Genomic DNA, 11,401 nt, shown 5'->3' with positions numbered 1-11,401 from the left:
ATGACAAAAGGGTCAGGATGTAGCTCGGTTGGTAGGATGCCTGCCTAACTGTGGGAGCCTGTTTTCGGGTTCCTCATGGCTTTACCCAGCAGGTCCGCATAGAGGATGATTGGGGCCACCGGCCTGAGTGCAGGTGTCTGGGATGGTCTGTATTTGGCTGTGCTGGGGGAGGAGGTCTTTTGCCCCACCCCCTTGGCATCTCTATAAATACCCTGGAGCAGGGACAGTCAGGGCCCGTTGGAAAAGGTTCCAGGCCCTCTCGAGGCTATCCTGTGTTTTCTATCTGTTTATCTCCACACTATAAATCCTTCTATCTAATATTTCCTGCTGCTCACACTCAAGAAAACTCGGGGGAGCTGTGGGGTTGGTGGGTAAACGCCCCACACCTAACAAAGCCCAGCACCATATAAACAGGATGTATGTGCCTAGTTCCAGCATTTAGGAGGTAGACCCAGGATTCAAAGTTATCTTAGCTACACAGCCAGTTTCAGGCCAGCCAGGGCTGAGACTGTCTCAAACCAACCAATTTAATAACTGCACCATTCTGCTCTTCTCTGCCTTGGATGTGAATTCCCTCGGCTTACCCACTTCTTATTATAGCCTTCTTTTTCTTTTTTCCCAAGACAGTTTCTCTGTGTAGTTTTGGAGCCTGTCCTGGATCTCGCTCTGTAGCCCAGGCTGGCCTCAAACTCAGAGATCCGCCTGCCTCTGCCTCCCGAGTGCTGGGATTAAAGGCTGCACCACCACCACTGCCCAGCGTACTGTAGCCTTCTTGTGTTCTAGCAGTAGTGATGCCAAAGTGTTCTACATAGCTAGAAGAGAGCTGTGCTGGGGTTGCTAGGACCCACAGTAAGCTATTTAGACTATATTAACTTAATCTTATCAGTGTCTGGCTTCACCTCCCACCATGCCTACCTTATGTAACTGTATACAGGTGTTTGGACGGTGACAATACACAAGGTCTTGGTATCTCAAGTTTACACCAACTACTGGAGGTCTTGGAATGTTCCCTATGGACAGGAGGGTGCTACTGTACACCTGTGTTTCTTACAGTCCTAACATCTGATAAGACCTCACTCCACTTAGCACTGCCTTTGCCTACCATTGCCTCAGGACACAATGCCAGGCTGGGTATCTTCAACAACCCATGGATATCCTCCAGCCCATTGTCAATAGGGCACACTCAGACGTGGACCAATGCATGTTCCTTTCAGCTACAACTTCTACAAGTGTGAACAAGCAACTTCCTTGAAAGTACACCAGAATAAAGCCTGAGCACAGGACAGCAGTGTCCCCTAGCCACTTTGGAGGGGCCTTTATCTACAGTATGAAACCCTTCTGGTTTGACTTGAGACTATGTTATGTGGGGGCCACCACAGCCATCCTCCTCCACTGCCAGATACATAGGGAAAAAATGCCCAACACTTGTAATGGGAAGGAACTTCCTACTTGGTGAACGTTTCTCCCACCCAAAAGGCTCGTTGGCCTATTACTACAACTCAAGGCAAAAGTCACTTTGCACTATGTTGAAATGAAGCTGAGGCCCAAGTCTTCCCTTGAAGATCAAGCAGTCCTTCTATGAAGTACACTGAAGGCCACCTGTGGTCAATGTCACAATTCCAGTTTATAAGGCCCCACCATGTGTGCAGAGCTCTTCCTGGGATGGAGAAAGCCAGGAGACAGCCAGTAGTCTTCTGTTGGCTTTTAAAGACCAGCTAGGGGATAAAAAGGGACTTTTGCACGGGGTGTGGAAGTATGGACATGGATAAAGTACAATGTGCCTATATAGAAATGTCACAATGAAAACTTCGAAAAGCTGTAAGCACACCCTGTGACAAGGTCAGACAACAGGGCCAGTGACAAGAAACACATTGACAGGTAGAAACCAAACAACCTTACTGCCAAGTGACCACTTCCTGTTATTGTGGGATCAAGCCCCCACGGCTCCTACCCTGTAAAAGACAGGGCTGGTGCAGCTCCTGAGGCCCATATTCTATCACATCAGGGCTTTCTTATGTCTGTCTATATGTATATTTCACCTGCATGCACTACCTGAGCAGGGAAAGAGGGGGTCTGAGTCCCTAGAACCTAACTGTGAGCAGCCTAGTGTGGGTGCTTAGATCTGAACTCGGATCCTCTACAAGAGCAAGTGTTCATCAAATTGATGAGCCACTTCTCCAGCCCCACCCGGCACACGGCAAGCTTTATTCTAGTCCCATAATCCTGACAGTGCTGATTTAGATTTAAAGCACAGGTCCAAACCCCTCAAGTGTTATCTGAAGATGTGTTGGGGGACCTAATGGTTTCCAACAGGAGGGTTGAGGGGCTGTGGTCACAGCTGTACTGTGACATAGCACTGGAATGAATATGCACCTCCAAGGTGGCCTTTCCCTCCACTGAGCTAAGGGCTGCCTTATTAACCACAGCCAACCAAAAGCAGTTTTTCTTAATAGCCAGATTCTGTTTGGTTACCTCCTACCTCCCTTCACTTAGGTGAAAGTCTTCCTTCATGTCCCTCAAACACACACAGCCAACCTACATAAGGGCACAAAGTAATAGTTCCATCTGCAAGGGAACAACACACCTTGGCTCTGAATGTCAGCCTCAGCCCCACTGGGCCTTTCAGCTGCCATCCTACACACCTAGTGGCCTCTAGGACTAGCTTGGACAAATCATGCCATAGTATCCACTGTTCCCTAAGAGCCACAGCACAACACACCACTCAATTCTCCTAAGAAACCAGGCTGTACAGACCTGCAATGAACTCAGGTACATGAGTGGCCAAGGAGGGCTCCAGGCACAGCCCCCTCCCCCCACATAGCCTTGCCAGCTGGTCCAGGTTTTCAAAGGCATTTTTTATTCACTATTTTTGATGACTATAAATAAGTGTTTCCACTATGGAAAAGAAAGTTAGCACAGTACATTTTCATGACTGGGGAATGGATTTCTGAAGTCATGTTCGATGGTGTCAAAACTTAAGGAGAAAAAAATTAAAAAAAAAAAAAATAACAACCTGAAGGTTGGAATTCAGTTCTTTATAAAGTCCCTTGTAAAAACAAAACAGAATGAAAACAAACCTTAAAGGGCAGGGAAATTTTTTAAAAAGAAAAAGAAAGGAAAAGGACAGAGTGACTCATTGCTTCTCCTCAGATTTGTCTTCAGCCTCATCTCTGGCCTCCTTCACAGAAAGGGCTTCCAGCTTCTCGGCCACCTTTTCAGCATTTTCATTTTTGCCTGGTCCTGCAAAAACAGGCAAGGGCAGTAAGACTGAGACTGGGCTGCTCTCAGCACTCACCCAGTGAAGGCTCCACCTGCTCCTTATGCATCACCCAGCACTCTTCCCAAATAGGCCCAAAAGGTCCCAGCAAGCTGCTGCTGGTGGTGGTGGTACCCGCTGAGCTGCTCAGTGATGCATGGTCACTTACTAACGCAGGCCTCATCTGCCCCAGAGGAACAGGACCCAGAATTCTTTGAAAGTGAGGAATATCTTAAAAGCCCTTTCACCCCAGGTGGGTTCCAGAGAGCTCTAACTCAGCTCTGTACCTGAAACTGAGCACAAACGCTATGAGGCCAACATGAGGTCAAAGCCTCCAAGGAATCAGTGTCCCCAGGCAGCTGCATGACCTCCAGTAGGCAGAGGCAGCCACAGCACCCTGGAATATTTCTTTGGCAGACAGAAAAAGCACCAGACTGGAGCTGCAGCCAGGTGCAGAGTGAATCTGCAAGGAAGCTCCACCACCCACCCTTATCACCCCCAGGGTACCATGTCACCTTTCTTCTCTTTCTCTTCAATCTCTTTCCTGCATTCTTCAAACTTTGTTTTGAACTTCTGTGCATCTGTAGAAGGAGAAGGGAGTGAGCAGGAGTTCTCAAGAGTAGAGTGGCTACATCCTGAAGTTCTGAAGAGCCAACTCGTGGTCCCAATGGCAATTTCTCATTCCTCTTTCAGACAGGCTCTCCCTGCATAGCCCTGGCTGTCCATCCTGGAACTCAAGAGATCCGCCTGCCTCTGCCTCCCAGGTACTGGGATCAAAGGTGTGTATACCATGCCTAGCCCTAATGGCAGCTTCTGACCACCTAACACCTAAAGTGACTGGTTACTGTTGTGTCCCTCCTGAGGCTAGTGACTGTGCTAGGCTATCTATCAACAATTCAGACAACTAAGCACCTTCTTGCTACAGGCTCCACTCCTGTTGGAAGGAATACCAGATATACATTATACTCCACACCAAGGGCAAGCTCACTTTCACAGGAGCACCAGCCACTGGGGCATTGGCCATGGTACCTGCTGACTCTCCAAGATCCTCAGGGCACAACTTTGTGGCAATTCACACTAGAAAGACTCCCCTACAGAAGAGAGATCAGCCAGGGCTTGCAGATTTCTGCAGTCTTTGCTGGACTAAATATCATCAGTAGGGGACACCAGTGCCCCAGTCTTGAGGAACCAGAAACCAAGCAGAAGCAGCAGCAGGAGGAAACTCCAGGGTGTGTCTGTTCCACACACCTGACAGGAGTCAACTGGATGCAACAACTGTTTATACAGACCCCTAGAATTTCACACAGCAGGCCCGGCATGCTGTGGGTCAATGTCAGTTCCCCCAAAGCAGCAGCTGACCCACAGTTGGGAAGTTCTGCTTACTCTCAGCATTTAGGAAGCGAATGGCGAGCAGCTCAGGCTTGGGGCACTCATCAGCAAAGTCGGCATGGGTATTCCAGACCCAGGCACGGTCACTGCCAGCATTCGGCTTCAGCTCCATCATCGGTGTGACTAGAGGAGAAAAACCTGTGAGGACAGCGGAACCCTCGACCAAACCACTCAGCCCTCACCCAGAGCAACCTGCTCACCAAGTGAGGGACCCACTTTAGCCAACATGGAATCTGGGATCTGAGATCCAAGCTATTGTCCCTGATTACCCTCTGAGCTAAGCAACCACCATATTGGGGAGTTCAACTGTGCCCACTTGCAGATGATCCCAGCTGGGCTTGATGTTTATATCCCCCCCAAGGGTGGAGAGGGTCAGAGACCCTCACCCCAATAACCAGCTACTCCCTACTAGTTACTGGTTGTGTTCAGCTCTGTCCTAACTGCATGCGCCCTCCTCCAGGAGAGGCTAATTAGGTTGGGAAAGACTAGGGGAGAGGGACTCCACCTATGCGGAAGCCATCATCCTTGCTAGGTCAAGGCTTTTCGGGTACAGGAGCACCCACACCCCTCTAAGTAACACCTCACCTCTGACCTTTAAGAAAGCCCAATAAATTCATTGGTTCCCCAGAGTAAACTTTGGCGGCATCACACCCTGATCTGTCATTGGGACCTTGGGAAAAGTGCAGACATTGCTTATGTCTGCCCCTGGGAGAGAATTTTAACAAGCATGTTTATTCTGAATCCCTCAGGTCCCACAGCCCAGGGGAGCCGAGGGATTACAACACTGACAGAAAGCTGTCCCCCACCAAAAGCCTGCTTATCACTGGTGTCTATACCCAGCCATTGGTCCCTGTAGCCCTGTCAGCATCTCCAGGATTCTCTGGAGGTCCTCGAAACAATCTGAACACTCCCACGACAGCCAAAGCTGGATTTCAGGGATCTGAGCCACAGCAGCCCATGGTAGCCTCAGGAACTGCACACCACCTACACCCTCACTTCCCTACACCGCACTTGATGCCTGTGGAGGTCTGAATGAGAATGGCCCAAAGGCTCATAGATTTGAAGGCTTGGTCCCCAGTTGAACTGTTTGGAAGGATTAGGAGGTGTGGCCTTGTTGGAGGAAGGGGTCACTGTGGGTGAGCCCTGAGGTTTCAGAAACTGATGCCAAGCCCAGTGTCTGTCTCCTTCCCTCCCTCCCTCTTTCTCTGCCTGCAGATCAGGATATAAAGCTCTCAGCTACTGCTCCAGTGACATGCCTGTCTGCTTCCTGCCACAATAATGGACTAATCCTCTGAAAATCCAAGCAAGCCCCAATTAAACGTCTTTAGAGCTGCCTTGACCACGGCATCCCTTCACAGCAATAGAACAGTAGCAACTAAGACCATGCCCAACCTTGACTCACAACAACCAAGGGCCTGTGAGGTGCATGAGACAAAGGGCTCCAACCACTTGTAGAGGCCAGTCAGGAACCTAGACAGCTTCTGGAGCAGCTTGAGACCCCCAAGGGAATGCTCCAAACTGGGACTGAGAGGAGACTGAGGCAACTGTGAGACAGGGAGGGCCAAGTCTTTCTCATGATCGTTCCTCAGCAAAATCACCTGTCCAGCCCTACACACACCCCTCCCTTGCTCTTACCTATAGTTGGCCTATGTACCCAGGACAAAAGATCCTGAGCGGCTAGAAAATGCAGGTTCAGGGTCTGTAAGCTGTCTCAGTAAAGGCACTTGCCAACAGTCTGACTAGTTTTATCCCCAGATCCCAAAAGTTGTCCTTCAACTGCTACAGCTATGGCATACGTGCAACACCAATGACGGGAGATAAAGCACAAGACCAGAGACCGACTCAGAACCCATGAGAAGGTGCTAAGGAAGAACAGATCCCACAACTTTCTTCTTTGTCCTCCACATGCGGACTCATGTGAGGACAATATGTTTATGTTTAGAAGGTAAGAATTCTTGCACTAGATCTACCAGGTTCAAGAGCATCCCAAGATGGATCTGAACAGCTTCAGAGACAAACGGGAGGGATGGCTTGCTGAGACCTGGCCAAGAGCCCTCCTCATTCCCTTCCTGTATCATCCCAGCGATCAAGTGAGGGTACAGCGTATCAGAAAGTGGAAACACAGCATTGGCACCAGACCCCAGCAACTTGCCCAGATAACATACAAACACGTACCCACTGCATCACCATCCTGGAGCTCTACATCAGACCTAGACCTAGCTTGCCCACAGCCTGGTATTCTGTAAGCTTCACTGTCATAGTTCAAGTTCAGAGGCTTGTTTGAAAGAAACTTATTTTAAACTCAATAAGCATGACAAATATGTCCCTCTCTCCCCTGACAACCAGCTCCTAGGAGTTCCAGGGTGTACAGCCCTGAAAGACCACCTACTATAGTGGTTGGCGCATATTTTCAGAGTCTTGTCCCTTCTCATGAGAAGGCGGATGGTCCCTTTTTCCTTATGCTTCAGGAGCTTGACGTCACCAGTGCCTCGCTCCTTCCATTCTGGGAGGTCATTCTCTGAAGCAAACCGGAATAGCTTTGCTCGCCTATAAGAAAAGCCAGTAAGGAAACAGTCAGACAGAGGGGGAATTCACACCTGGACCAACTGCCCCCAAAGAATATGTTATATGGGCACTGAACATGGGGTTGGACACTGGGCCCTCACCAAATACCTTTTTCTTTCCTTTCTTTTTTTGTTTTTCAAGACAGGGTTTTTTTTCTCTGTGTAGCTTTGCACCTTTCCTGGAACTCACTCTGTAGCCCAGGCTGGCCTCGAACTCACAAAGATACGCCTGGCTCTACCTCCTGAGTGCTGGGATTAAAGGTGTGCGCCACCACCGCCCAGCCCAAATATCTTTTTCTAAGGCCTTTGGGCACCAAGAATTACTAGTCAAAATACCACCCAGGGAAGCCTGACAAACTCCATGTTGCTTTTACTTCACAACCAGAAAGATTCATAGCAGAAGCAGTTTCCCCAGAAGAGGCATCTAAGGGTACACATGGCCGAGTGGGTAAGGGAGCTCCAGCAAGCTGGGTGACCCAGTCACACTATGTGAGTGCCCTGTATCTACACAAAGTCTTAGGGATATCCTACTCCACAGGCCCAGCACTAGCTTCCTGTCAGGAGGAACCTTTCACAGTAACCAGGGTTTAAGCACCTAGCACCAGTCATGAGTCTAGTGCTCTTGTCCCTCAAGCTGGGCCAACACCCTTCATTTGCAGCCCTCATCTGCCTCTCCTTCTCCGCCAAAGTCTCTGTTCTCCTCCAAACTCAGTCTGTCAATCGACACGTGGCCACCCAGTTCCTTAAGAGAGATTCCAAAGGCCCTGATGTAAGGCACAAGATGTTGGTCTCCAGAACTATACCAAGGGCCTTGCACAGGAAATCAGGAGTCCTTTCAGCATTGCATGGACAAAACCAAATTCCACATAACTTAAGAGGATGCCACCCTTGCCCAGGGCTGCGGGACAGAGCTCTGGCCCACCACCTTTTGGGTACAAAAGTGTGCTTCTGGCTTTCCTTGAGCAGGCCTCCCTCCCCCACATCTTAGGCACACCTGAAAGGGACGGCAACACTTTTGCTAGGATGCACCTGAACCCAGTGTCCAGCAATTCTGAGCACAGGCAACAAGCCAGTTTCTGCAGTGATGTGAAGCCAGATACAAGACAGCTTGTGCTCATCCATCTTGGCCTGCTGGAACAGGCCTGTAATCCCAGGTACTAAGGAAGCTAAGCAGGTGAACGGCAAGTTCAAGACCAAGCATGTATAACTTGGGGTGGCGGGGACCGGCACTGGCTGGAGATAGTACATGCCTCAAGTGTGTTCAATCACCAGGCCAGTAAAACAAGACAACAGCAAATCCAAAGTTTACTCAAGTACTGCTACAGTTCCTCAGTGAAGGTTCCAAGTGGCAAATACACGGTAATTTTTAAAAAGCAATTTTGATAACTAAGCCACTTCCACTGGCATTTTGTGGAAGACACAGAACCAGGAATACATAGGCTGTAGGTAGCTGAATTTTTCTACTATGGTTTGAATGTGTCCTTAGAGTTTAGGCATTAACTCAATTTCCAAATTCACACTAATGGTATTTAGAAGTGTCCTTTAGAAGATAAAGAGGGTTAGATGGACTCATGAGGATGGGACTGAACAATGGCACTAGTGGATATGTAAAAGAAAGACTGGAGTTAGCAAGTTCCTTGATTTTACTACATGATACACTGCTACATTAAGATGTAACTGAGGCCCATACCAAGTGCTAGCACTATGCTCTCAGATCTCAGACTTCCTAACCTGCAAAACCATGAGCTGGAGGCTGGAGAGATGGCTCAGCAGTTAAGAGCACTGGCTGTTCTTCCAGAGGACCACATGGCAACTCAAAACTGTCTGTAACTCTAGTCCCCAGGGATCCGCTGCTTTCTTCTGGCCTCCTTGGGCACCAGGCTGCACATTGTGTAGAGACATCCATGTAGGCAAAACACCCATACACATATAAAAATTAAAACAAAAACAAACAAAAAAAACCAAAACAAAAACAAAAAAAAAAAAACAAAACATAAATACCTAAACAAACCCATTCTTTAATGATACCCAGCTAAGGCAACAGAAAACAAAGCAGAAAGAAAGAAAAGGGAAGAAAGGAGTTAAGATCCCCTGCTCAACAAAGGAAGAAGCCCCCACCCCCAAGAAAAGGTCTCACTGTGTAGCCCTGGCTGTCCTGGAACTCGCTACGTAGACCAGGCTGGTCTAAAATTCAGAGATCTATCTGCCTCTGCCTCTCAGGTGCTGGGATTAAAGGTGTGCACCACCACAGCCTACTGGAACTGCTGATTTGTGGAGGCAAGGTGCAAGATCAGCTGGGGGACCCCCAGGTGACAGACCAATGATGGGGACACCCTTTAAATGACTGGCCACAAGGAAGCAGGGGCAGCAGGAGGTTTGGCAGATGAAATGGTTGATTTTCAATGTAAGGCTAGTCACTGTACAACTCCAGGACCTTTCCTCAAACAGCCTTCTTCAAACTGGGCCAAGCCACAAAATTCACAGGTTATCATAATGTGCCCAGCCAACCTAGGACTCTTCTGCCAAATTCCAGATAGAAATCACAAAGAGGCTAATGATCACTAGGGCTTATACCCCAGCACAAGAGAAACAACACCCAGCACAGAGTTCCTAGCTTGGCTGGCTGGCTCCTCCAGAAAGCAAAGAGACCATGGTCCCACTGTGGTTGTTGGGTTTTGCAAGTTTTAAAAGAAATGCCCTGCGGAGACCTGTTTATTATCAGGCCATTTCTTTCTGTCTCAGTCAGCCCATCTAAAGACACTTGCAGGGACACCTCAGTGGACTTACATCTTAAAAAGTTCCTCTTCATCTTCCTCCAGTGTTTTAATTTCTTGCTCAGGAAGAGAAACTATTGGCTCGAACTGGGGGTCATGGTTGGATTCGTCTGCATTCTCTGTGGAGGTGTCGTGGTCCTCATGACTGTCCTGTGCAGAGAGGGGGAAGTGATGCTGCTGGCGAACCTGCCACAGCGGGCATCACTAATGGCAGATGGCGCCTGGAAAAGGAAGACAGGCCTCCCCTAAATGGGAAATTAAGTCTCCAGTCTTTCACATCACCAGTGTGCTACAACCAGCATCACAAAAATCGGAAGACAGCACGCAACAAGACAACGGATTTTAACACCCTCCTCCCAGCACATTCAAACATCAGTTCCACACACACACCAGAGTCCTTGGCAAAGCAGCTTGAGAAACTCCTCTCCTCCTCTATAAAATGAAAATTATACCCGACATGTAAAGGACGTGATGAACTCGAGAGAGCAACCTTAACAGTTTGTACTGACGATTCTCCAAGCACTTGTAAACTAGGAAAATAAACTATAGGACCATTAGCGTTTACACGAATTTACAACTCTTCCAGAAATTTTACACAAGCTTGGAAATCTAAGCTGAAAGAAGCTAAGAAAAGTCTGGCCAATAAGCCCTAAGACTGACCCAACTTGAAGGATTACAAGGGCATGCAGGTTTAGATCGGACAAGATCACGTGCTTTGACAATACAGAAAAAACCCAGACTCACAGTACCCAACTCCACAGGGTAAAGAAACAGAAGCCCTTCGGTTTCACAGCACTGCGGCTCCGCTGCGGCCGACACGCGAGCCCCAACAAAGCCGCCCCCGCCCGAGTCCGCGTCTACATCTACTGCCCGCGCTGAAAAGCAAGCTCCCGCCGCCGGCGGTTCCAGGCGTAATGGCCAAATGAATGAAGAAGGGCTCCCGATGCTAGTGGGGACATCACAAGCGGGCCACGACGAAGGGAGCCGGGAGCCCGGTGCGCCGATGGCTGCTCTGCTGCACGCCACAAGGTCACGCGCCGCCCCGCAGCCCCCGAGACCCGAGTCTCGGCCACTAGCTCCCACTCCCGGAACCCAAAGTCCTCGAGCCCCCAGGCCCGAGCGCCTCGACAGGCCCCGAACCCGCAGGCCGGCGAGGGTTGGCGGCCGAGGCGCGGGCCGCCCACGTGGCCGCCCATAGCGGCCCTTGCCTCCCGGCCTGCCGGGCCCCACCCGGGCCTCGCCGTACCTTGGCGGCCGCCATGGGGGCGCGGCGACGGCGGCTCGACTGGCTCAGGCGTCGCTGGCTCGGCGGCCTCCGGGTGACTGGTCGCAGCTCCTTCTCCTTCGCGTCTGGCGCCGGCGTCTCCCGCCCGTCCGCTCTTCCCTCCGCCCCCCGACCCGAACCCTGACCCCTGACC

The 11,401-nt window shown here is 49.9% G+C and overlaps 1 protein-coding gene and 1 non-coding gene across 2 annotated transcripts; both read right to left on the bottom strand.

Annotated features, from left to right (window-relative positions):
* Positions 1 to 2,834: 2,834 nt before the first annotated feature.
* Positions 2,835 to 11,391, bottom strand: Ranbp1 (RAN binding protein 1). The gene is made up of 6 exons (XM_036197286.1): positions 11,230 to 11,391; positions 9,997 to 10,133; positions 7,035 to 7,192; positions 4,640 to 4,768; positions 3,772 to 3,837; positions 2,835 to 3,240 (listed from the first exon to the last, which is right to left on the bottom strand). Exons 1-6 carry the CDS (start codon positions 11,242 to 11,244, stop codon positions 3,134 to 3,136), a joined length of 612 nt encoding a protein of 203 aa, XP_036053179.1. The 5' UTR covers positions 11,245 to 11,391; the 3' UTR covers positions 2,835 to 3,133.
* LOC118590540 lies at positions 3,598 to 3,723 on the bottom strand. Its single transcript, XR_004945828.1, has one exon. It is a non-coding gene; the product is annotated as a small nucleolar RNA SNORA77 (small nucleolar RNA).
* Positions 11,392 to 11,401: the final 10 nt, after the last annotated feature.

Source organism: Onychomys torridus, chromosome 8 (assembly GCF_903995425.1).
Source record: "Onychomys torridus chromosome 8, mOncTor1.1, whole genome shotgun sequence".
In the NCBI taxonomy this organism is placed as follows: Eukaryota; Metazoa; Chordata; class Mammalia; order Rodentia; family Cricetidae; genus Onychomys; species Onychomys torridus.
Note: the sequence above shows the minus strand (reverse complement) of the source record. Positions and strands in the feature narration are given on the sequence as shown.

Excerpts from the sequence above, each read along its gene's own strand:
- Ranbp1 (XM_036197286.1), bottom strand. Across the intron at positions 3,838-4,639 it reads TCGCTTCCTAAATGCTGAGA|ATGCACAGAAGTTCAAAACA; the intron begins GTAAGCAGAACT and ends CTCCTTCTACAG. Across the intron at positions 3,241-3,771 it reads TGAAGAGAAAGAGAAGAAAG|GACCAGGCAAAAATGAAAAT; the intron begins GTGACATGGTAC and ends CTGTTTTTGCAG.